This window comes from Tenrec ecaudatus, chromosome 7 (assembly GCF_050624435.1).
Source record: "Tenrec ecaudatus isolate mTenEca1 chromosome 7, mTenEca1.hap1, whole genome shotgun sequence".
NCBI classification, from domain to species: Eukaryota; Metazoa; Chordata; class Mammalia; order Afrosoricida; family Tenrecidae; genus Tenrec; species Tenrec ecaudatus.
In genome coordinates this window covers 85,006,894-85,031,461 of record NC_134536.1, presented here as the reverse complement: position 1 = coordinate 85,031,461, position 24,568 = coordinate 85,006,894, and the positions used below count along the sequence as shown (strand labels likewise).

Here is a 24,568-nt window from a genome sequence, read left to right as displayed (position 1 = left end):
TTATTGGGGGCTCATACAACTCTTATCACAATCCATACATACATCCATTGTCTCAAGCACATTTGTACATATGTTGCCATTGTTTTCAAAGCATTTTCTTTCTACTTGAGGCCTTGATATCAGCTCACTTTTTTCCCTTCCCTTCCCCTTCCCTTCCCCTCCCTCCCTTCCTCCCTCATGAACACTTGATAATTCATAAATTATTATTTTTTCATGTCCTGGACTGTCCGATGTCTTCCCCTACCCCCTTGTCTGTTTGTCCATCCCCCTGGGAAGGGGTTATAGATAGGTCATTGTGATCAGCTCCCCTTTTCTCTCCCCACCTTCCCCTTACCTCCTGGTATGACTATTCTCAATCTTAATCCCGAGGAGTTAATCTGTCCCTGTGTTTCCAGCTCTTATCTGTTCCCATGTACATGCTATGTTCTAGCCAGATTTATAAGGTAGAATTAGGGTCATGATAGTGGGAGGGGGTGGGGAAGCATTAAATAACCAGAGGAAAGCTGTATGTTTCATAGGTGTTACACTGCACTGACTGGTCCATCTTCTCCCCACGGCCCTTCTGTAAGGGGATGTCCAATTGCTTACAGATTGGCTTTGGGCCTCCACTCCACACTTTGACCCCCTCTTGACATTATGACTTTTTGCTCTGGGTCTTTGATGTCTTATACCTGATCCCATTGACACCTCATGATCACACAGGCTGGTGTGCTTCTTCCATGTGGGCTTTGTTGTTTCTCAGCTAGATGGCCACTTGTTTATCTTCAAGCCTTTTAAGACCCCAGATGCTGTGTCTTTTGATAGCCAGGCACCATCAGCTTTCTTCATCACATTTGCTTAAAGACCTTATTTTCTAACTACTGCTTCTTCCTCTGTTTCCAACTTTTGCATCCAAATAGTCAATCATTATAATGTATCTTAATTGCATGTTTGATCAATTTCAGACTGAAGTACCAGTAGTTAGTAAAGTTCTTCAATTTCTTCATCACTAGATTTAGTAGCTGGTGAGTATACTTGATTAATATTTGTATTAACTGGATTCCCTTGTATTCATATAGTTAATATACGACCACAGACAACATTGTACTTCAAGACAGATCTTGAAATGTTCTTTTTGACAATGAATGTGACACCACCATTCCTCCTGTATTTGTCATCCCCAACACAGTAAGTGTATCTGATTCAAAATTTCAGCTCACTAAAGCCTAGGATATTGATCTTTATGCATTCCATTTCATTTTGAGTTCCTATTTTCCTAGATTCATACTTTGTATATTCTACATTCTGATTATTTATGTAACATTCCAAAATCAAACTTCTTGCCATCAATTCTGACTCACTGTGACACACAGGCCAGAGTTAGCTACTCTTATTGTGTATTTATAATATACTAGACACAGGAAGTTCAATTTTTATTTGGTTGGTACAAGTGAGGCAGCACAGGGCTACCAAAGCCTTCAGAATGCTGGGCTCGCCACTTGTCCAAGGAGCCATGGTTAGGGATGTATTTGACTCCATAGACATCTGGAATGAGGCACTTCTCAGCCACCACATCCTCAAACCCATCCACATTAAACTTGAAGCCCCATTCCTTGGAGATGTGGATCTTCTGGCGCCCAGAGAACTTGAATGTGGCCCTGTGTAAGGTCTCAATCACATGCTCCTTGTTATGAAGCTTGGTGCGGATGGGCATGATAACCTGGACAATGTGGATTCTAGCCACTGTGCCTTGAGGTTTCCCAAAAGCACCTCGCATCCCAGTTTGGAGCCTAGTTTAGGGAGAGCAGAAATTAGCCAGACCAGCAGCATCGAAAAGCAGCAAAAGGTTGTCTCCAAGGTCCCTTAGGGCAGCCTATACATACCAATAGGCTGCATACACTACCAAGGAGGCTTGCTGTTTGCAGCCATTGCACACCGGCCCCCACAAGGAGGAGGACGGTCGGCTTAATTGGCTGCAGATACTAGGAATTATTTAGAGGGGAACTCCAAACAAAAAATTACAACAATTTCTAATTTGTAGTCACCATGAAGAATTAAGCCATAGCATTCCCAAAAGCCATAAATAATACTTACCGTTAGTAAAATAATGCTTGGTGGTTTCATAGGATACTCTGGTGGCAGTACTATTCGTCCATGATAAACCCCACCATCAAAATCAGAATCTGGGGGCCCTCTAACAGTGAAGTGCCATTCAAAAAGGTTATCCTGAATTAAAACAGACAAGGATTCATTACCATGACTGTGGAACACTTATACCAGTATGAATGTTAGAAATCTTACTAGGCCTCAAAAAAGCATATGTTATAATCTATTGCTAGAACAGTTTCTAATGCATGAAATTTGTTTCAAGAATTAAAGCTGGGTTGCTATTAAATATAGCTTTAATGTAGTATTAGAGCTACATTATTTCTAAACAAAATGTTACAAAACATTTAAGTTCTGGTATGTATTTATAAATAAGAGTACCGTATATACTCAAGTATAAGCTGACCAGAATATCAGCCGAGGCACCTAATTTTACCACAAAAACTGCATTAAAAATGTGCTGAAAAACTCAGCTTATACACAATTATATATGGTATAAGCTTAATTAAGTTTGAAATTAATCCTTGAAAGAATGTCAGTTAGTGATAGTAACAACATGCTGTCTAAATTAAGATAGACTGGATGAACAATCTGGAGAAAACAATAGGACCGACAGTTCCGGGGGGACATGGGAGAGGGGGAGGTGGGGGGAAAGGTAATGGTGTTAACAAACTCAGGGACAAGGGAACAACAAGTAATCCAAATCGGTGGTGAGGAGGGTATAGGAGGCCTGGTAGGGCATGATCAGGGTAATGTAACCGAGAGGAATTACTGAAACCCAAATGAAGACTGAGCATGATAGTGGGACAAGTAGAAAGTCAAAGGAAATAGAGGAAAGAGCTAGGAGGCACAGGGCATTTATAGAAGTCTAAACAAAGGCAGGTACATATGTAAATATATTTATATATGAGGATGGGGAAATATATTTATGCACATATATTTATAGGTTTAGTATTAAGGTAGCAGAAGGATATTCGGCCTCCACTCAAGTACTTCCTCAATGCAAGCATACGTTCTTCTATTAAATTGGCATTCAATGATGCTCATCTTCCTGACACAATTGCTGAAGACAAAGCAGGTGAATAATCAAATATGGTGAAGAAAGCTGATGGTGCCCGGCTATCAAAAGATATAGGGTCTGGGGTCTTAAAGGCTTGAAAGTAAACAAGTGGCCATCTAGCTGAGGAGCAACAAAGCCCACATGGAAGCCTGTGTGATCATGAAATGTCGAAAGGATCAGGTATCAGGCATCATCAGAACAAAAAAAATCATATCATTGTGAATGGGGGAGGGGAATGCGGAGTGGAGACCCAAAGTCCATTTGTAGGTCACTGGACATCCCCTTACAGAAGGGTCTCAGGGAGGAGTTGAGCCAGTCAGGGTGTGATGTAGCAACGATGAAAAATACAACTTTCCTCTAGTTCCTAAATGCTTCCTCCCCCCACTATCATGATCCCAATTGTACCTTACAAATCTGGGTACACCAGAGGATGTACACTGGTACAGATTGGAACTAGAAACACAAGAGAATCCAGGGCAGATAATCCCTTCAGGACCAGTGGTGTGAGTGGCGACACTGGGAGGAAGGGTGGGTTAGAAAGGGGGAATCAATTACAAGGATCTGCATGTGACCTCCTCCCTGGGGTACGGGCAACAGAAAAGTTGGTGAAGGAAGACGTCGGACATGTCAAGATATGACAAAATAATAATTTATAAATTATCAAGGGTTCATGAGGGATGGGGAAGCAGGGAGGGGGTTAAATGAGGAGCTGATGCCTGGAGCTTAAGTGGAGAGCAAATGTTTTGAGAATGATGAGGGCAATGAGTGTACAAATGTGCTTTACACAATTGATGTATGTATGGATTGTGGTAAGTTGTATGAGCTCCTAATAAAACAATAAACAAAGATAGTAACAACATGATCAAATTATTAACATAAATTTGGATGACTAGCAATCTTTCAAAAGGTATATTTATAAACAGTAAATAAGCTTGTTTATGCTAACAGTCTATAGTTACCAAGAACTTTACAGTTTACAAAATATTACACATCCATTATTACAATTTATTCTCATTATTACCATGGAAATGACACAGAGATTTCAATCCCCTCATTTTACTGAGAAGGTGACAATGTTGGTATGAAAGTGTCTGGGCTGGCTGCAGAGTTCCACTGAGAGCCTGGACCTTCCAAACTGTAAAGAGTCTGGGGCTTTGGCCACTTTCCCACCCCACATAACTCAAGACCTTATGTTAATTTTGTCCTAAAACCCATTTTACAGGGTGTAGAAAAGTGCTTCCTTCACTTCATTCAGAATAGCTAATGAGATATAATACGATCGATCAATGAACCACATCGCATATATTAATAATGCCTCAAAGCAATAAAAAGACAATTTTAAAGAATTTGTTCATCAATGATGATGCATTAAAATCCAAAGAATGACATAAAAATATAAACTCACCTCTAAAGGCTGTGCATGGTAATGATCTGTTGGATCTTTCAGTTCTGCCGCTTCTTTCATGAGACGCTTAACGGCTGAAGTCAGATGCATAAGAAATAGTTAAAAATCTTTCCTAGCAAATGGTAGATTGACAAGCCAAATGAAAAAGTTTCCTTTGCAAAAAAAGAAACCCAAACATTCAGAGAACTAGTTCAACTGAGCATGTGGTAAAAGCTTTATGCAGAGGAGCGAGAGGAAGCTGTCGCTAGGTGCTGGCAGACGGCTTATTGTGAAGCGCTGCACACAGGGAGGGAGAGCAGCGCGAGCCAGACCTCAGTGGCAGCGTGCCTTGTTTCCTGGGTCTCCCAAGCTTACTCCGAACACTTCCATCAGTGCCTAACACTTCCACTACTCCTTCAGAGGCAAAGTTTCCACTTTGCACAGGTTCTAGTATTCACAGGCTTCAGTGTGTAGAGTACTTCCTATGACGGGCACTTACCTACATGCTTTACAGATATTGACTTATTTCACCTGGAAAGCAACCCTGTGAGTTAGGTACTCCTTTTATTCCCACTTTCCAGAGGAGGAAAAGGAGACAGGGAGATGTTATATCATTTATTCAAGGTCACACCATTTGTACATGACAGATTTGGATTCTAACACTCATCCCAGATAAAATTTAACTCTAGCTGACTCAACTTTCAAATTCAGTGTCTATACCCAAGCAGGTGAGTATTACTGAAGGGGGTGGGGGTGAGAAACCACACACACACACACACACACACACACACTGGCATATCAGTGGCATTATAAAGTCATTATCAACAACCTCCACTGATACACAAAGCCACCCAACTTCCGACATTTCTCTAGCAAGTCCACCAGCCCACTCTATTTCAACCCACTTATGAGTTACCCACTGGTTGAACTGCTAACCTTGAAAGGTTGGCACTTTAAACCCACCAGCCACTCCCCAAAAGATGAGACTGTCTGCTTCCATAGAGATTTACAATCTCAGAAACCCTAAGGAGCAAAGCCGTTCTACTCTGTACTGTGAGTCACAATTGACTCAGTGGACAATGGGATACTGACTGCCCAACTCACCTCTCTTTCCCTTCTAATGGCACAGCCTCTATTTTCATAATAAATCACAGTTTAGATGGTGTCCTCTCATGGACCTCTCGAAATGCTTCTTCCTCGAGGCTCTCAAAGGTGCAATCTTTGATAAGAGCTCAGGCAATCTGCTAAAACAGTGTCCGGATTCTGGAGTGTGAGAGCAGGGTAAAACTAGAGAGCCCAAGGCCCTGAGACTGTCAGGGAACCACTGCAGTAGTTGGGTTTGACCAGGAAGGCTGGGAGGACCAGGTAGCACCTGACTAAGAGCAGATAGAAAAGGAAAAAGACCAGGTATGGATATTTGGGGAGAAAAAAAGGGGAGGCAGCAGAAATTGCCTAGGTGTTTGTGTGAATAGACAGAGGAACAAGGGCAGTAAAATGTATGGAGGCACAGGTTGGAATGTTAGAGAGAAAAGCACCTCCCACACACACAGCCGGCGGAGTTCTGCTTTTATCTAGGCTTTTGCGTAAAATTCCATTTTTAGTAAGGGTTCCTAGGCTTAGAAGAAGGTTCTTAGGCTGCTATTGGTTTAGGATACAAAGACGACCTCAAATCTCAAATATAATTTAAAGAGAACATTTATTAAATCTTACACAGAACAAAGACACATCATCCAGATGAGGGAGACTAGTTAGCAGCACAAAGTCACACTGTATCTAAGCGTTTGCTGAGATTCAGAGACTTAAAAATGACATGTGGAGAGCATGTGATGATATGGGGAGGGCAAAGGAAACTCACAAATGCATGACTGGTGGCCGATGGATGCATTACAGGCCAGGTAGGACTACAGAATCAGGAATCAGGAATGGGTCCATGACCGGGACATGCACATTAATAGGCAGAAAAGTTTACAGGATTGGTCCAAAGCCTTCCATGACTCATGACCATTCCACTTGGGTCACTATGAGTCGCATAGACTCTACTGGCCATGAAGGACACACTCAGGCAAGCCCCTAAAAGAGACTGCCCTCCCTGGGCTGGGGGCTAGTGGGGGTAACGGCTTTCCAGAGCGCTCTGCCCGAGGATTCAGGAGTGTTTGGGATTAAATTCCATGGAGGACTCTACTGATTGGCTTCGGGCTCTCACTGCTCTCCACAGCCTCCTGCAAAGCCATGCTGGTGTTGGATATTCGCTGCTGTGGATGTGAAGCCTACTCACAGCAATTGTTTGTACAACAGAGTCAAACACTGTCATCCTCACAACTGGTCTTAGGTTTGAACCCACTTGTTCCGTGTTGATCCATCTCATTGAAGATCTTGCACTTTTTTGCTGCCCTTCTACTTAATCAAGCATGGTGCTGTTTTCTAGGGACCGATCTTTCCTGACCACATGTACAAAGTATGTGAGATGAAATTTCACCATCCCTCTAAGAAGTATTCTGACTGTAATTTGTGGGGAGAGGTCAAACGCTTACAGACATCCTCCCCAGAGCGATTAGTCAACCAGACTATATGGCAGGCCTCACTCTAGGGACAATAAACTACTGGGGACAATAAACTATTTCTCCTTGAGGCCTGTGACCAAGCGTTCTCACCCTACCAATAACGATCTCTATCAGTTGAGTCAGGGAACAGGCCAAACTGACTCTGTGACATCCAAAGTTAAGTTATCCGCCCACCTTATCACTTGTATACCCCCAATCCCCCCTCTTACTGTTACATGTATGTCCCTGGACCACCCCCTCTCATTACTGTATTACCTATGGCACAACCCCTCCCTGTGATGTATGGACTCACCTGTAGTTAGGGGGCTTGCACGTCCCTGGAGAATATAAAAGGCTTGGGCTAACATTAAAGACGACTCTCTCCCTCCACGTGGACCATCGAGTGGGGCTGAAGTGAGGCATGCTACCATGAATTGTTTATGACTCCATTTATTTCAATACTTTACTTCTATCTATCATGCTCTCTATAACTTTACTATGATCTTTACTTATTATCGCTGTACAATTGCGCCTCCCGGACCCGTAATGATGTGTTAGGGGCTGGCTTACCCTGAGAGTAATTTTCCTAAGATAGAGCTGTTTGATCTTTTGGGAGCCCAGTCACTGTACTTTCAATATTCTTCACTAGCACCATAGTGCTGCAAACCTCAGACTCAAATTTGAGCGTTAATACAATACCCTATTTCAATTCTGAACTATAAATAAGTCTCTTTAGGCAAATGTCTGATCACTTGATCAAATATTTATTGAGCTCCTATTATGTGTTAAATGACACAACTACAGCTAGAAACAAAACATAGTTTTGATCTTCAGGGAGCTTACCTTCTGGAAAGTGACCAGTCACAAAAATAGCATAAATGCTCCATCAAAACTAAGTACATGTTCTGGTCACAGTGAGGAATGTGACTAGCCCTGTTGTAAAGTCCATTATGGTGGAGGTAGTTACGTTAAAAACGGAACATCATTTGATATCTCTTTTGACCCATTTTAAAGGTGTTTCAGGTTTGTTTGTTTTTAAAAAGGGGGGAGGATACATGTGGATTAAGTCCCTGGTGAATCCCCTCTGATCAAGGACCATGTATGTGAATTGCCTTGCTATCATGCAGTGCACTGTTAAGTGGATTGTTGTGAATGCATTTAGGCTAAAATTTAGCATTTGATCGTCTTCATGATCCATTTAAATTTGTTCTAGTTTTAAATATTTTCTGCTTTCTTTTCAATTGAGGTTTTATTCTGTTTTACTTTATTATTCTTGTTTGTTTTTTAGTGTTTTTCTGCATATGAAATCCTGGGTAGGTAAAGCTATAGAGGCAATAACTGGATTAATGATACCTTGGGGTATGGCAAGGGAGGCTGGGTGTGTGTGTGATGAGTACAGAATGAAGAAAATATTCTAAAACTGATTGTTGTGATGACTGTACAACTCTTCTTGATGTGACTTAACTATCAAACTGCATGATATGTGAATTATAAGCCAATAAAACTGTTGGGGAAGAAACTGTACCTATTGAGACACTCTGCCCTACCCCACCCCCACCCCCCTCAGTTCAGATACTGGGCTTAATTCAACTCCGGATTGTGTTCAATTTTTGGAAGACACTCCACCTTCTCCTACTCAAAAGCCTTCATATATACTGCTACCTCCGCCTCCTCCACCCACTGTTGTTGGCTGCCATACAGTCAGCCCTAAGCCCACAGCAGAAAGCATTCGCCTGGTTCAGGGCCATCCCTGTGATCACTTACACATCAGATGATTCACAAGGTTTTCACTCATTGAGGCCTTTCTTTGTAGGCTAGAGGTTGTGGTCTAGACAGCATCAAAGCAAAATGCAAATCTCAACTGACACGGGTGGTGGCTGCACCAGAGGAGCAATGGCCGGAAACCAAAGCAGGACCTCCATGGTGGAAGACGAGAAGTCTACAACTGAACCACTGGCTTCTAACAGACCTTCAGCTTTGCTTGTCCACCCACATTGGTTCCTATCTGGGCAGACTGTAAACATCCCTGAGGACTACTAAGAAGATAGAGATCAAGAATTTGCCCTCAAAATGCAATCTACATTATTTTAATGGTCAGTAAAGTTTAGAAACTTTACTAGAGACAAAGTTAAATCTCTTTGGCATGTATCATAATACACTATACTTCACCTTTTATATCATTTATCTCACTTTACTTATGTATTTAATCCCTGTCCCCCCACTCCCCGACCAAATAAACAGTAAAGATGGTGTGCATCTACTTCACTGCACATAGAAAGCACTTAAATATTTGTTTAACTGAATTTTACTATCCTCCCCCAGAGGAACTATGATGCTGTAATGGTTGGCCAAGCCTTGGACTGCTAACCACAGGATCAGTAGTTCAGACCCACTAGCAGCTGTGTTGGAGAAAGATGAGGCAGCCTGCTTTCTTACAGATGCACAGTCTCAGAAACCCTGAGGAGAGTTCTACAAGAGACACATCTTAGACATAAAGATAAAAATAGACTACAAATCAAAGGATGGACAAAAATATTCCAAGCTAGTGGCAATTCTAAAAGACAGGGTGGCAATATTAATTTCTAGTAAAATAGACTTTAAGGCATCATTCAGCTAAGAGGTAACAAAGGGTATTATCTAACTAACCAAAGGGTCAAATGAACAAATGGTCAGAACCATAGTAAATATCTATGCACTGCACCCAATGAGCCAGAACCCAATCCAAATTCATTGCCACTGAGTCAATTCCAACTCAATTCTGAACCTGTAGGACAGCGTAAAGCTACCCTTTTGGGTTTCTGACACTAAATTTTTACGGAAATAGAAAGCCTCATCTTTTCCCACAGAGTAGCTGGTGGAGTCAAACTGCTGACCTGGAGTTAGCAGTCCAACAAGTAACCCGCTATGCCACCAGGGTTCCAACACCCAATGGAAGAGCATAAAATACATTAATCACACTCTTAAAGAATCAAAGAGAAACATTCCACAATAATAGTAGGATATTTTCATACTCCACATTCAATGGAAGATAAAACTGAAATAAAATGTTTTAAAAGACACAGAATACACTCAACCAACTTGATCTCCATTCAACAACAGTACAATACATGTTATTTTCCAGTACACATGAATACTACCCAGAATAGACCATATGTTAGAACACACAGCTCTCAGGGAACAGACCAGCCAGTCAGGGTGCGATGTAGCAACGATGAAAAATATAACTTTCCTCTAGTTCCTAAATGCTCCCCCCACTATCATGATCCCAATTCTACCTTGCAAGTCTGGGTAGACCAGAGCATGTACACTAGTACAGATAGGAACTGCACACAGGGAATCCAGGGCGGATGATCCCTTCAGCACCAGTGGTGAGTGTGGCGATACTAGGAGGGTGGAGGGAAGGTGAGTTGAAAAGGGGGAACCAATTACAAGGATCTGCATTTGACCTCCTCCCTGGGGTACAGACAACAGAAAAGTGGGTGAAGGAAGACGTCGGACAGGGCAAGATATGACAAAATAGTAATTTATAAATTATCAAGGGTTTATGAGGGAGGGGGAAATGGGAAGGGAGGGGAAAAAACAAGGACCTGATGCCAGGGGCTGGCTTAAGTGAAGAGAAAATATTTTGAGAATTATTAGGGCAATGAATGTACAAATGTGCTTTACACAACTGATGCATGTATGGACTGTGATAAGAGTTGTATGAGCCCCTAATTAAAAAAAAAGAAAACACACACACAAAAAAACACAAGCAAAGCCTCAATACATTTTAAAACATCAAGATATTACAAACCATCTCAGAGTAAAATACGATAAAATTAAAAATCAACAATAAGATGAAGTGGGAAGAAATCAAAGAACTTAAAAAAAAAATCCCTGAGAACCAATAGAGAGGTCTGAGGGGCTAACCCCATACCCAACTACGTGGACAGTCCCCCGACACCCCAGCAGAATTTACTTCAGAGGACAGCACTGAAGCTACAGCTCAGAGAGAGGGACATGTCTGATCAGAGCACACACTGGAGACACAGTGTGGGAAATTGCACCCAATCTGACCCCACCACACTGAGGCAAAACACTAAGGGCATGCAACAGAACAGCAAGGGGAACAGAGCAAGGAAGTCCCCAAGGAATACAAAAAATAAACTTTGGGGCCAGGGCGTGGCACCCCATCAGACTACTAAAGGTCAAGAAACAGACCTTGAACTATTCATAGGCTTTTCTCTTTTTTGTCATTGTTTTGTTGTTGTTGGTTTGTTTTCTTTTGTTGCTTTTTTTTGCTCTGTCTTGTTTTTGTGCATATTATCTCAGCAGGGCTATCTAGATAAGATAAGCAGGATAAACAATCTGGAGGAGAAAACAACAGGACCTACGGTTGTGAGCAGGGGCAGACATGGGAAAGGGGGAGGTGTGGAAAAGGAAGTGGTGTTAACAAACCCAAGGACAAGGAAACAACAAGTGATCCAAAAGCAGTGGTGAGGAGGGTGTAAGAGGCCTGATAGGGCTTGATCAAGGACAATATAACCCAGAGAAATTACTGGAACCCAAATGAAGGCTGAACATTATAGTGGGACAGAAAGAAAGTAAAAGGAAATAGAGGAAAGAACTAGGAAGCAAAGGGCATTTATAGAGGTCAAAATATAGGCATGCACTTATGTAAATACATTTATATATGACGATAGGGAAGTAGAGCTATATGCATATATTTATAGGCTTTGCATTAAGGTAGCAGATACACACTGGGTCTCCATTCAAATAAATACTCCCTCAATGCAAGAACACTTTGTTCTATTAAACTGGTATTCCATGATGCTCACCTTCTCCCCATGATCGCTGAAGACAAAGTGGGTGCATAAGCAAATGTGGTGAAGAAAGCTGATGATGCCCCGCTATCAAAAGATAATGTATCTGGGGTCTTAAAGGCTTGAAGATAAACAGTGGTCATCTAGCTGAGAAGCAACAAAGCCCACATAGAAGATACACACCAGCCTGTGTGATCATGAGATGTCGATGGGATCAGGTATCAGGAATCAAATAACAAAAAATATATCATTGTGAATGAGGGGGAATGCAGAGTGGAGGTCCAAAGCCCACCTGTAGGCAACTGGACATTCCCTTACAGAAGGATCACAGGGAGGAGATGAGCTAGTCAGGGTGCAGGGTAGCAATGATGAAACATACAACTTTCCTCTAGTTCTTAAATGCTTCCTCCCCCCACTATCATGAACCCAATTCTACCTTACAAATCTGGCTAGACCAGAGGATGTACACTGGTACAGATAGGAACTGGAAACACAGGGAATCCAGGACAGATGATCCCTTCAGGATACTAGGAGGGTGGAGGGAATGTGGGGTAGAAAGGGGCAACCGATTACAAGGATCTACATATAACCTCCTCCCTGGGGAATGGGCAACAGAAAAGTGGGTGAAGGGAGATGTCAGACAGTGTAAGACATGACAAAATAATACTAATTTATAAATTATCAAGGGTTCATGAGGGAGTGGGGGAGAGGGAGGAGGGAGTGTGGAGGGAGGGGGGAAATGAGGAACTGATACCTAGGGCTCAAGTAGAAAGCAAATGATTTGAGAATGATGATGGCAACAAATGCACAAATGTGTTCCGCACAATGAATGTTTGTATGGATTGTGATAAGAGTTGTACAAGCCCCCAATAAAATTATTTTTTTTAAATCCCTGAATCAACAACAACAAAAACCCAAATCTTAGGGACAAGGAGAGCAATTTATAGCAATAAACGAGCAAGCGCACACACACACAGAGAAATCAACACCTTAACCCAAGAGCTCCAACAATATAAGAAATGGCAGCAAAATAAGTAGGAAACAGAAGAAAAGAAGTAAGGTTAGAGCAGAAAAATTATTCCAAAGACAGAAAAATAGAAAGAATGAACAGACAAGAAGTCGGATCTTAAAAGAATTAACGAAACCAACAAAATACTGATAAATCAAGATGCAAATAGCAGAAATGGAATGACATCACAACCAAGAGATGTAAAATAGAATATTTAGAAGAACTGTACTGTAACAAATTTGAAAATGTAGAAAACCACTACCTACCTAAACTAACAGTCTTTTTAACTGACCTATAGCAAAAGAAAAAAAAAATCAGGTCATGGTAAAACTCTCAACAGAAAATCCAGGCCTTGACAACTTCACTAGTGAATTCTGCCCGACACAGAGTTAACATCAATTCTACTCAAACTATTAGAGTATAGAAAAGGCTGGGAAACTCCTGAGTCCATTTTATGAAGGGAGCATAACCATGATAGTAAAACCTGGCAGAAATATCACTAAGATCAATACCTCTCATGAACACAGATGCAAAACTTCTCCACAACACCCTAACCAATAGAAAGCAAACCATCTGTCTCACAAGAAGCATAGGGAAGAGACCCACTATACGCAAAGAACTCAGTAAGAATAATAAAATAGGAGGCCTCTCACTTCCTGCCCTCAAAATCTATTGCACAGCCATGGTACTCAAAACCAGCCTGGCACTGGTATAACCAGAACTACTGAGAGCAATGGAACAGAATAGAGAACCCAGAATAGATCCATTCACCTACAGACCTCTGATATTCCATATTAACTGGGGAAGAGACAGTCTCTTTAAGAAATGGTAAAGGCAAAATTGGATTTCCATCTGCAGAATAAAAAAACAGGGCCTACCCTTCACCCATATGCAAAAATCAACTCACTGTAAATCCCAGAGCTCTAAAGACCATCGGTGAGAAAATGGGAATAAAGACAAAGGCCCTACTGTAGGTGAAAGATTCCCTCAAAAAACTCCCTGCCACCAAGGTGAGTCCAATTCACAGGCACCCAGTACGACTGGGTCAAACTGCTCCTGTGTCTTTCTCCTGAGGGTCAGCTGTGTTTCAATGGCAGGCCTTTCCACTAAGCCACCAAGGCTCTGGGACATAGACATGTGGGAAACAGGATTTCGCCCAGGCTGTCTCCCCCAAATATATGCCAAACTTACCTGCTTGTGAATGACTATACACTTGGAGGTCATGAGGACTAGATCAGGGGTCACTCTCCCTAAGGGTTATCAGCCATCTAGAGCAAGCAGTCACCACTGTTTGTCCCACAAGTAGGGCCCACTCCCTTCTGATAAGGATTGTAGTTGTCTGTTTCCTTGTAGGAGACCCCAGAGAGATCAAGCCCATCCAAGGGTGATCAAGATTAGGCCGCCATCATGAATCTAGGGTCCACCCTTCTTGTCACATGTATGTATACCTCTAGCTCATCCCCTTCTAACCATTGTATATCCCCTTCCTATGTGTATGCCTATTGTACTGCCCTTTCCTGTGATGTGGTTGTCTGCAATCACGCCCCCCCTAAGTAGATATAACCCTGGGTTAGCAATTAACAGGTCCTCCAGCCTCTTGCCGGGTCCTCAAGCATCCTGCCGGGTCCCTGCCCCACCTTGCCTTGGCCCACACCAGGTGCCACGCTGGTAAGATCATGGCCATCCAGGAGGTGAGCATGCTACCATGAATTGTGTCTGACTCCATTATTTGACTCTCTCATCTATCTCTCATGCTCCCGATGACTTTAATATTTATATATCTCAACCGTACAACTGTGCTTACTGAACCAGTGATCAGTGGTGGGGGGCTGGCACCCCCAATTCCAACCACATAGACTCATTATCAAATATAAAGAAGGAAAACACACAGTAGAGGACAAAATAATGACTTGGACCCAGGAAATGTAAGACCCTGTTCTGCATCAAAAGATTTAATTAAAAGAATAAAAAGAGAACCCACAAAATGGGAAAATACTTTTTGGCAACAACAAATTGAATAAGAGAAAAAAAATCTGTTAAAAAAAACAGGCAACACCTCAGTAAGAAAAAGACAACTCAATTAAAAAACAAGCGAAGGACATGGACAGGCCACCAAAGATGACTTCCAAATAGGTAATAAACATGAAGAAATGCAAATCAAAGCGAGAATGATATACTACCTTTCACCAACAATGACAGTCAAATTTGCTAGAGGAAATGCTGAGACTGAAACCCACATACACAGGTAATGAGACTGTAAATATGGATAACCATTATGAAAAGCAGCATGGGAGTACATCAAAACATGGGGAACAGAAATTCCATCTGACCCAGTAGTCCTTCACCTAGATATATACCCAAAGTCGTAGCACAAGCATATGCACACCAATGCACATCCATCACAGCCCTGCTCACAATAGCAAGATAGAATTAGCCTACATGTCCATCATAGAATAAAAAACTCTGGTTCATTCACACAATTGAAGACTATGCATCCCTAAAAACTCACGATGAAGATGTAAAGTACCTCTTGGTGTGGAATGACCAGGGAGACAGTATACTGAATGAAATTAGTCAATCACAAAAAGACAAATATTGTATGAGATCATTATTATATATGTAAAAAGACACAAAATTTCCTAACAGGCCTTGAAGGTACCAATGAGGGGAGGGGAAGGGACGGAAGATGAAATAATAGACTAGAGGGCTGACTGTATTTATTAACTTGGTGAAGGAGAAGATAGTAATCCACACAAGAGAAAAGAAAAATAAAGGCGGGCAATAGGACAGGCTAATGAGGATCTTTGATTAGTTTAAACTGTTGAATACAAAACTGATTATCTAAGGAGAACAGGGTTACTGGTCAATTGAGAGTGGTGGATCCCGAGCAACGCTGAGTGCTGAGTCTATGGCCCTTAGCCACCCTTCAGGTCTGCAAGGTACTCACCACCATGACAGAATAATCAACCATTTCAGCTCAAAAGGGCAACATTTACCCAAGGACCAAGTACTGGAGGTTAGGAAAGAAAGAGGGATAGAAAGACTGAGACTGTAGTGAATGAACTGAAACAAAATATGTATAAATTGTTGAAGGTAAAACTGATGATCTGCTCTGTAAACCTTCACCTAATTCACAGTAAAAAAGGTTTTAGAAAAGAAAGATAATGCAATTTTTGCGAAAAAAAAAAAATTTAAGCCCCCAAGGTATCACTGAACTGAGAATGAAATAAAAGAAAGCATTTTTGTAATGCCTCCTGGCATTTTCAGTAAGGCCCATCTCTCATCTAAAGCACTTCTCTGAACTTCAAATGGCATATCTACTAAACAGCAACAACATCTCGAATTTTCTCTTTTAGAACAGCATCACCACCTTTGTGGAAACTCAAACTCACTGCCAGCGAGCCTATTCTGACTCACAGTGACCCTATTGGCCAGGGTAGAACAGCCCCTGTTTTCTGAAGACTGTAACTCAGGGAGTAATAAGCCTCGTCTTCCTCCCAAGGTGCAGCTGGTGGTTCTGAATGGCTGAGCTTATGGTTAGTAACACAGTGCAGAAGCCACTACACCACAGGTCTCTGCCCTTTGAATAAAGGAAACCAAAGAGGAAGCGATTTGAGTGCGTCGGCTAAAACTTGACTCACTCACTGCCAGCGAGATGATTCCAATTCACAGCGATCCTGTGGGACAAGGTAGAACTGCCCTTCTTGGGTTTCCAAAGCTATAAATCTTTGACAGGGGCAAAAGATGCATCTTTCTCCCTTAGTCGATGGTTTCCAACTGCTGACCTGGAGGCTAGCGGTTCAACGATAGCACCCGGGCTCCAGATGAAGCGTATCACGTTTGGTGAAACTGAGAGTTGGTGAAGATGACCCTCAACAAGATGCACTGACCTCGTAGCTGCAACAATGCCAGCATAATTGTGACGATGCCCAGGACCAGGCAGGCCTGTCCTGTGAGTCAGGGCAACTTGAGGGCACATAACAGTGACATGGCCCCAAAGAGCTTATGACTGGTTCTACAACCCCCCTGACCTACAGATATTTTTTTAGCTGATGGCTCCGGCTGCTGAGGCTCTGCTTAATCAACAGCCTCCGGCTTTTCAGGAGTCTTTGTAAAATCAGGAGGATTTTTTTTTTTTAATTGTCACAGTGTCAACTTTTGGAAGGAAAAAAAAAAGCAAGCAGCAAGAGTTGGACACACTAAACTAGATAGTTTGGGATTTATTATTTAGTGCTAATTTTCCCCTCTCCTAAGGTTATCACGGTACCAAACTCTCAGCCCTGAAGAGATTCGAGCTCAGTCACCGGGGGCAGGGTTGTTTGGGAGACTGTAAATCTCTTAGAGCAGAAAGCTTATCTATTTCTAGCAGTGGGTGGCTTCGAACTGCTGACCTTGTGGTTATCAGCCCAACGCATATCCCACGATGCCACCAGGGGTCCTAGACTCAATAACATTCTAAACTCGTGATTCAAATCTGCCTTAACATAGGAATGCTAGGTATTTTTCCTGCATTTTTCTATGCTCCAAAAATAAGAACCCGAAGGTAGGAACGCTTAGGGACTTCTGTAAACGAAGCAGCTGCATTAATACAGGAGGGAAAAGCTCAAGAACTGAATACAAATATCTCATCCGTTTGGCAAAATCATGACTAGCCCTCAAGTACTCGGCTCTCCCAGCTTTCTAGTTCTTCAGTTAACTAGCTCAGACCATCACATTTTCCTTATCGCTGAAATTCTATTCGGCCCAAACGCTGCAAATGGGAGACTTAAACAACCGGATTCTCAAAGGCGTGGAGCAGCTAATAAAAGTCAAGTGGGAGCCCCGTGTTCGGGGTGCAGGTCGATTCCTCACGACACCGCCTCTACACCTGTTCTTACTGATGAGTTTAAGGCATGGCTGACCCCGGCCAGAGGAGAAAAGGGAAAGTCGGGGTGGCGTAAGGCGGTGGCCGGACCCCGGTTTGGGCAGCCGGTGTGTCCTCGCCCTGCGGCCTGCACCTCCCTGGCAGGCGGCGGCCTCGCGTAGTGGGTGAAGCCGGTGGCGGGGCTCCGAGTAGTGGCGGGCACCAGGGGACTGTAGCCCCAACCGCGGGCAGTCCGTCCTGCTGCTCAGGCCGCCCCCCGGCCCCTGTCCCGTCCTGCTCACCCGGACTCTTGAGGTTGTAGCGGGTCTCCATGGCGGGTCGATGGCCCGGCTCCCGCCTCACGGCCAGTCACCGCCGCCGCCGCCTCTCCGCACCGCGCCGCAGCTGCCCGCGTCTCCGCGCGGATCCGGCCGAGGAGCTGCCGCAGGCGCCGCCCGGCCGCGTCCCGGACTGCCGCGGGCGGGGCGGGGCGGGGCGGCGCGGGGCGGGGCCGCCGTGAGCACGCTGGCTCCGCCTCCTGCGCTGCTCTTCCGCCTCCCCGGGGGCCGCGCGCGCGCCGGCGCCGGCCGGACGTCGCCGAGCCGGCTGCGGGGGTTGGAGGTCGGCCTTCTCGGCTGGCCGCGGGGTCCAACCCCGCCGGGCCGCGCGTTTGCGTCACGCGCGCTCGCCCGGGTTTGTGAAGTGGCCCCTGACGTGGCAGTCGCTTCGTGGCGCTCGGCCGGCCCGCGTGGACGCCAGTCCCTCGCCGCTCGGGGAGCTGCCGCCGGCTCCCTCACGGTCTCCCCGCCCCCGCGCCCGGACTGTCCCTCAGCGGCGCGTTGAGGGCGGCGTCTGGGAAGTGCTTTCTTCCTAACTGCTGAGTGTTGGTGGCGCAGCAGTTCGGCGGAGAGATCAGCAGGGGGAAGCCGCCCCGCGAGGGGCAGAGGCGAGCCTTCTCCGGTGACAGTGACAGCGCCAGGAGCCCACGCGGCCCTCCACCCTGCCCTTTAGGGGCTGAGTCGGAGGGGATAGCCAGAGCTCAAGGAATGGGTCAAAAAGTAAGTTGGCCAAATTGGACTTTGCTGTAGACAAGTCATGGCTACCAGTTGGTTTCAAATCCACTGAGTTGTATTATTAAGTCTAGTTGACAATCTTAAGTCTATAGTGAATTCGTCTTGGGAGTGTGGGCAGTGGGGTCTGTTCCCAGGTAAACCTTGCCCCCCACTCAGTCCAATTTATAACTTTCATAAAAGGACATTTACAACGTTAGCAGGTGTGCACATTCAAGCAGTGTTCCTCAACTGATTTTCCCTTGTTTCTTTTCACAAGAGGACCCTCCTCAAAATATCTTTTTATACATCTGTTCACTCATTCTTTACATTGAATCTTCAAATTGTCATTTGACAGCCTCTTGGTTGGATATCCCTGAAAAATCCCCCCCCCCACTCCTCCACCCCCGGTTATTTCTCCTGGGTTCACTAGAGGTCTCAGAATCTACAAGAGTGGGTGTCATCGTTTCTGACAGCTGAGAAAATGAGGTCCATCATTCGCCCCAGGGCACAACTGTCTTCTAGAGCTGGCCTGGCCTCTCAGGAGATGCTGCAACAGGATGTTGACAACAGAAAGCCACCACCACCAAATCAATCAACGTGGGCTTCTACCCTGCCCCCATTGGCTTGATAGCAAGGATAGCATTTCCTTCTCTGGTGAAAAAAATAACAAAAATCTATTCTGATAACTTAGTTATGGAGACATGTCAAAATTCTGTTGCAATCTTGCTGGAAGGGCAGAGGCTTCTTAGCAAACCATTTTAAATGTTTCTGTAAAGATACATTAAAGGAGCCCTGGTGGTGTAGTGATTACACATTTGGGCTTCAATCCACGGTGCAATTGTGTACACAGTTTGGTTTTGACCAAGGAGCCCTGAAAGTGCATTGGGCTCCTAACTAAAAGGATTCAAACCCACCAGCTACTCCATGGGAGTTAAGATGAGGCAATTTGCTCCCGTACAGATGTACTGCCTCAGAAACCCTATGCGACAGTTCTGTTCTGTCCTATAGGGTTGCTCTGGGTCAGAATCAATACAACCGCAGGTTTGCTGTGGGGCTTTGAAACCCATCACCACTGCCTGTATATCTGGTGTGCTTAACGCTTAACGTGGAGCAGTGAATTAGTGTGGCTCTTCCCACCATAGCCTGACTCCCACACAGTAATTGATGGGAATATGCAATCTAAGGACCTGGGAACTATAGTTTATTGCTAATGCAAATTAAGTATATGGATCGTGGTGATTAAGGATATAAACTTGGCTAAGCTACAATTCTTAGTATTTTGGACTTATCTTCCAATTTGTGATCTGATATACTTATTCTCCATTGTGGATGTTGTAAACCCTGCTCTCTGTGTTAATGGAGTCCTGGGGTCAATGGTTGACATGCTGGGCTAATCAAGAGGTCGGTGGTTCAAACCCACGAGTTGCTCCACATGAGAGAGACGTAACAACCTGCTTCTGTGGAGATTTACGACCTTGGAAACTCTCTGGGCAGTTCTCTTCCTTCCTATAGGATCAGAAGGTTGGGTTCGGATGTATTATATGAGGCAAGAGTAGCATGTTGTGGAATGAGGCATGATTAGAGTGGGATACTTCATGCTTATTCAAGTTAAATGCCATCTTTGGCTTGAGGCGTACCTTTTATCTTGCAGGAGATACAAGGAGAAAGGAGCAAATAGAGAGGGAGCTTGAATACCCCACAAAAAGGAAGGTCAAAAAAATAAAAAGAAGGGCTAGTTAGTGGAGTACGATGTTTGAACCTGGGATCCCAATGCTGAGAACCTCCTAGACCCAAAAGGAAAAACTAAGATCAGAGACAAGCAGCAACATTGGCAGAGAAATGGCTGCCACAGAACTAGAAAACCTGCAAAGAACATACAGTGAGCTTCCCAGCCAATTGAGCAAGAAAACTTAGTACCTTCAGGCCCAATCTTACTGCTGGAGTGGGGTGAATCTAGGCACTTATTGGCAGAGCTAAAAGGTTTGTAACAGTTGCCTAATAAAGGGCAAAGGCCAGACCCAGGGGCTAAGAGCCTGCCCACATAGCTGAAGAGATGTTCAGACTAAAGAAGAGTATCTTGAATTTCTCTTGATCCTGATCTCGCCTCTCCTGATAATGATGAGTATGTCTAAATGTTGTGTGGCCATTGCAATGAACTACTGAACACAGCAGAGAAGTAGCATGATGGAGCAGGGACAGGCTGGTGTCAGTCAGAATTGGTAAAAAGATTGTCAAGAAGGGGTATTCTTACCTCCACCTTTTAGGAATTCACCTTGGATTGTTGATGGTGGTGATTCTCTTGTCCCCTTGAAAAGTTAGATGAGGGTCAGACACCACCCCCACATGTGCCATTTTTATACTTGCTGTGACACCAGAGCCTACATCACCAGTATTTTAAATTCCAGCAGCCTCACTCATGGTGGGCATGTTTCACCAGAGCTTCCGGACTACAACAGACTAGGAAGAAAGATTTAGTAATCTACTTCTGAATATCATATCTGGATCACACCAGAACATTGTCCTGCATGGAGCTGGAAGCCAAGCCCGGATATACCAACAACCATGACGATGGCACAAGATCAAACCACATTCTGTTCTAAAAACAGGAAGTCATCCTGGGAGTCCACGTGACAGCAACTAGCAACTGCTTCTAGACTATCAGCTGGTGGGAAGGGAGCTTTCTTAGCACATTTACATTTCATTGGAAATAACACTTGTGTTTTTCCTAGAAAGAGACTGTAAATTACAATCAATTAGGGCAGAGATTTTTCTTTACACTTGATGGTCCTAATGAAATCTCCTTTTCATTTGAAGAGATTTTCCTTAAAGCAGTCTCAGGAGATTGCAAACACAATAAAAGATGAAGTTTCAAATATTTGAGAATCTTAAAAAATGTCTTAGGACTACAACCTTTGACTTCTATCTCCAATAGTATCTAGAAGCCTTTTGAAGGGCTGATCCCTTGCTCATCAGTCCTGGATTTGAATCCTGGAGCCCCTCACGGGCACACCCTGGATCAGACACTTAACACGAATTAACTCATGTATTCTTCCAACAGCCCTGGGGGGTGAGGGTAGGGCTAGGGTGGAGCAAAGATCATTTATACCTATTTAACAGCTAAAACCAATTGATGGCTCAAATGATCTGCTTAGAGCAGGGATTCTCAAACTTCTTAAACAGGGGGCCAGTTCACTGTCCCTCAGAACCGTTGGAGGGCTGGACTATAGTTTTAAAAAAAAAAACTATGAAAAAAGTCCTATGCACACTGCACATTCTTATTTTGAAGTAAAAAAAATAAACGGGACAAAAACACCCTGTGGGCCAGATAAACGTCCTCGGTGGACACATGTGGCCCATGAGCCGTAGTTTGAGGACGCCTGGCTTAGAGTCTCAATTTTTTCAATTACATTACAAATTCATATTCTGGCATATTGTTAAATCATATTGATGAAAGGAAAATTTTCTAGATTTCATTTATTTCTTGGTCTTAGTACTTTGAGACGCATTACATAGATTCTTAAAGTTTCAATGACTTAATTCAAGATGACAAAGCTAGAAAGTGGAAGAATCCTGATTTAAAAGTTGGCCCTTCTGACTGAAGCCGGAGTTGGTTTTGCTCCACTAAAAAAAGAATCAGGTGGTTTTGTGTTGAGCATTTGAAGAGGGATGTGCTCCTCAGTTATTCCTGGACCAAACACATATTTATTCTCTAGCATTTAAAACTTCCCTGACTAATTTTAAGGATTTATTTTTCCTTGATCACAAAAGCAATACATTATTATGGTTCAGTACTTGGAATATAAATCAAAATGCCAATCTCCCATATTCTCAGTCCTTAGAATAATTTTTATTAATATTTTGAAAACATTTGATTAATATTTATGTATTTACTTTATTATATCTTATAAGGGAAAAGTATTTTAACAGTTGAAATCCAATTGCATATGTTTTTGTTGTACTAAAAACACTAATATTGGCTAGTATCACTTAGACTGATAATATAAATTGGCTAATAATATATCTGCAAAGAAAACATTTAAAAAGCACTCTGAAGCCATGAATGGATCTTATTGTAACATCTTATTAATTACTCTTAATATTTAATAAAGCCACCCCCACACCCCGAAGAAAAACAAAGTCACCTGTCATCGTTTTTCCTATTGTTTGATCCTTAGGATTTCCCCTTTGGGATAGTTAGTGAGAACAGAGGACTCATTTTCTTATGGGGATGAGGCCAGTATTAAAAGAATGGAGATGATGGTCATATCATTAGCAGGGGCATACATTTAAATCCCGGCTCCCTGAACAAAAAATGTCAGACAGGAAGGAGCTGTTTTCTGAGCTGGGGCCCCACCTTACTGCCTACTGCATTGCAGGTCTCATAGCTCAGCTGCCGCCTACCATCTGGTGGCCAGCGGAGAGATCCAGGAGGGAAATGCAGCTTTGGTGTTTCTTCTTGGTGTGTGCCCGTACATTGAAGATAATTGCCTCATCTGCTCAGTCCCTTTCCCCCTAAAAAAATCACTTTGATAATATTTCAGTAATATTAAAATTCCGTTTACAATGTTAGGCAATCTGAATGAGAACGAAGACATTCAAGTGTGAAGGTGGAAACGGGGGTGGAGAGGGGGGGTGCAGCACGGTTGACAGTGTGGGGTCCTAGTTTAGGAGGTTCCTTTTACCGGAAAGCTTGTACTGTGTCCCATGTTCTCTTGGAGGTTACAACAAAGCGGGGAGGGTAGGAATAAGCAAATATATACCAGTGATGGGTTGTTGGCAGTATTATTAAAATTACATGTTCCCATAGTTCTCTTATGTTTTTGCTTGGAGAGTGAATTTTCTGCCAGAGATTTGACTACTCTGGCGCCTCCTTGATTCTGAGGTACAAGAAACGGAAATATCCTACTTCAGCACGGTGCTCGTGACATTGGCATGGGTTGGCTTTCTTTCTTTCTTTCTTTTTTTCCCCATATCTTAAATGTGTTTTAAGATCAATAATTTTAAAAAACATAGTACTCATCCTCCTTAGACCTCTCAAGATGTGTTTAGGAGTTTCACAAGTTATTTCATTAACTAAATTTAACTGTAACGGAAACACCTGCCACTTAGAAAAGGCATTCATGGTTGAAGAGGCAGGTTTCGGCCAGTTTCTCCCTCCTTCCCTCTGCATCCTCTCCTCACAGGCTTCCTGCCCCTGTCTCTCTGCCCTTGCCCATTCCTGTGTCCTCAGACCCAGCCACCCCGTTTCCCTCTTGGGGGCCCTTTGACCCACCTGTGAACCTTGCTCCTCTGCAGACATGCTAACAGGCTGAAAACTACCACCCACCTTAACAGTTTTACTTTCAATTCCTTGGGAAAACGTAAATAGACAAAGATGACTAAAAGAAAATTCGGTGAATTCAGAAATACTTTTGAAGTGTATTTTATTCACCACTAGAGCATCATTATTCCCCATTAGAGCATCCACATACTTTCAAAAAATACTAATTCAGAGAACTGTGAAACATTCTTTGGTATACAGTGCTCAGTGCATGCATGAATCATGAAACTTGATTCTGCAGCCACGGGCCAGTTCAGCAACAATGGACAGCCCTACACTGCTTTCCACTAAAATCCAATTTATAATTGTAGGCAAAGTTAGAATGATAGCCAAGGTCATTAGCTTCTGAAAAGCAGTCTTGAACTTCTCTACCAGTAATTCTGTCAGCACAAAACGAGATAGAGATTTGCCACAATTAGCGTGCCTTCCAGCACCTTGTGAGAAGATAGCTGGGCCAGGTTGACCTCTCTGGG

General features: G+C 43.4%; 1 protein-coding gene, 1 long non-coding RNA gene and 1 other non-coding gene across 7 annotated transcripts in view; 1 reads left to right on the top strand and 2 right to left on the bottom strand.

Moving 5' to 3' along the window:
• The window catches only part of UBE2J1 (ubiquitin conjugating enzyme E2 J1), a 35,016-nt gene extending 16,817 nt beyond the window's left edge, over positions 1-18,199 (bottom strand). The window contains exons 1-3 of the mRNA XM_075554773.1: positions 18,026-18,199; positions 4,551-4,624; positions 2,074-2,205 (exon numbers count right to left, since the gene is read on the bottom strand). Of these exons, the coding sequence (XP_075410888.1) occupies positions 2,074-2,205; positions 4,551-4,624; positions 18,026-18,056 (237 nt within the window). The 5' untranslated portion in view covers positions 18,057-18,199. The remainder of the gene's footprint in view (positions 1-2,073; positions 2,206-4,550; positions 4,625-18,025) is intronic.
• LOC142454006 (small nucleolar RNA SNORA70) lies at positions 1,825-1,958 on the bottom strand. The gene has a single exon (XR_012785545.1). It is a non-coding gene; the product is annotated as a small nucleolar RNA SNORA70 (small nucleolar RNA).
• Positions 18,200-18,301: 102 nt separating the features above from the next.
• Positions 18,302-24,568, top strand: part of LOC142453453 (uncharacterized) — a 37,260-nt gene continuing 30,993 nt past the window's right edge. The window contains exon 1 of one of the 5 annotated variants that reach the window (XR_012785378.1): positions 18,302-18,781. This is a non-coding gene — a long non-coding RNA (uncharacterized LOC142453453). The remainder of the gene's footprint in view (positions 18,782-24,568) is intronic. The other 4 variants (XR_012785382.1, XR_012785381.1, XR_012785379.1 and 1 more) reach the window with 4 other exon arrangements.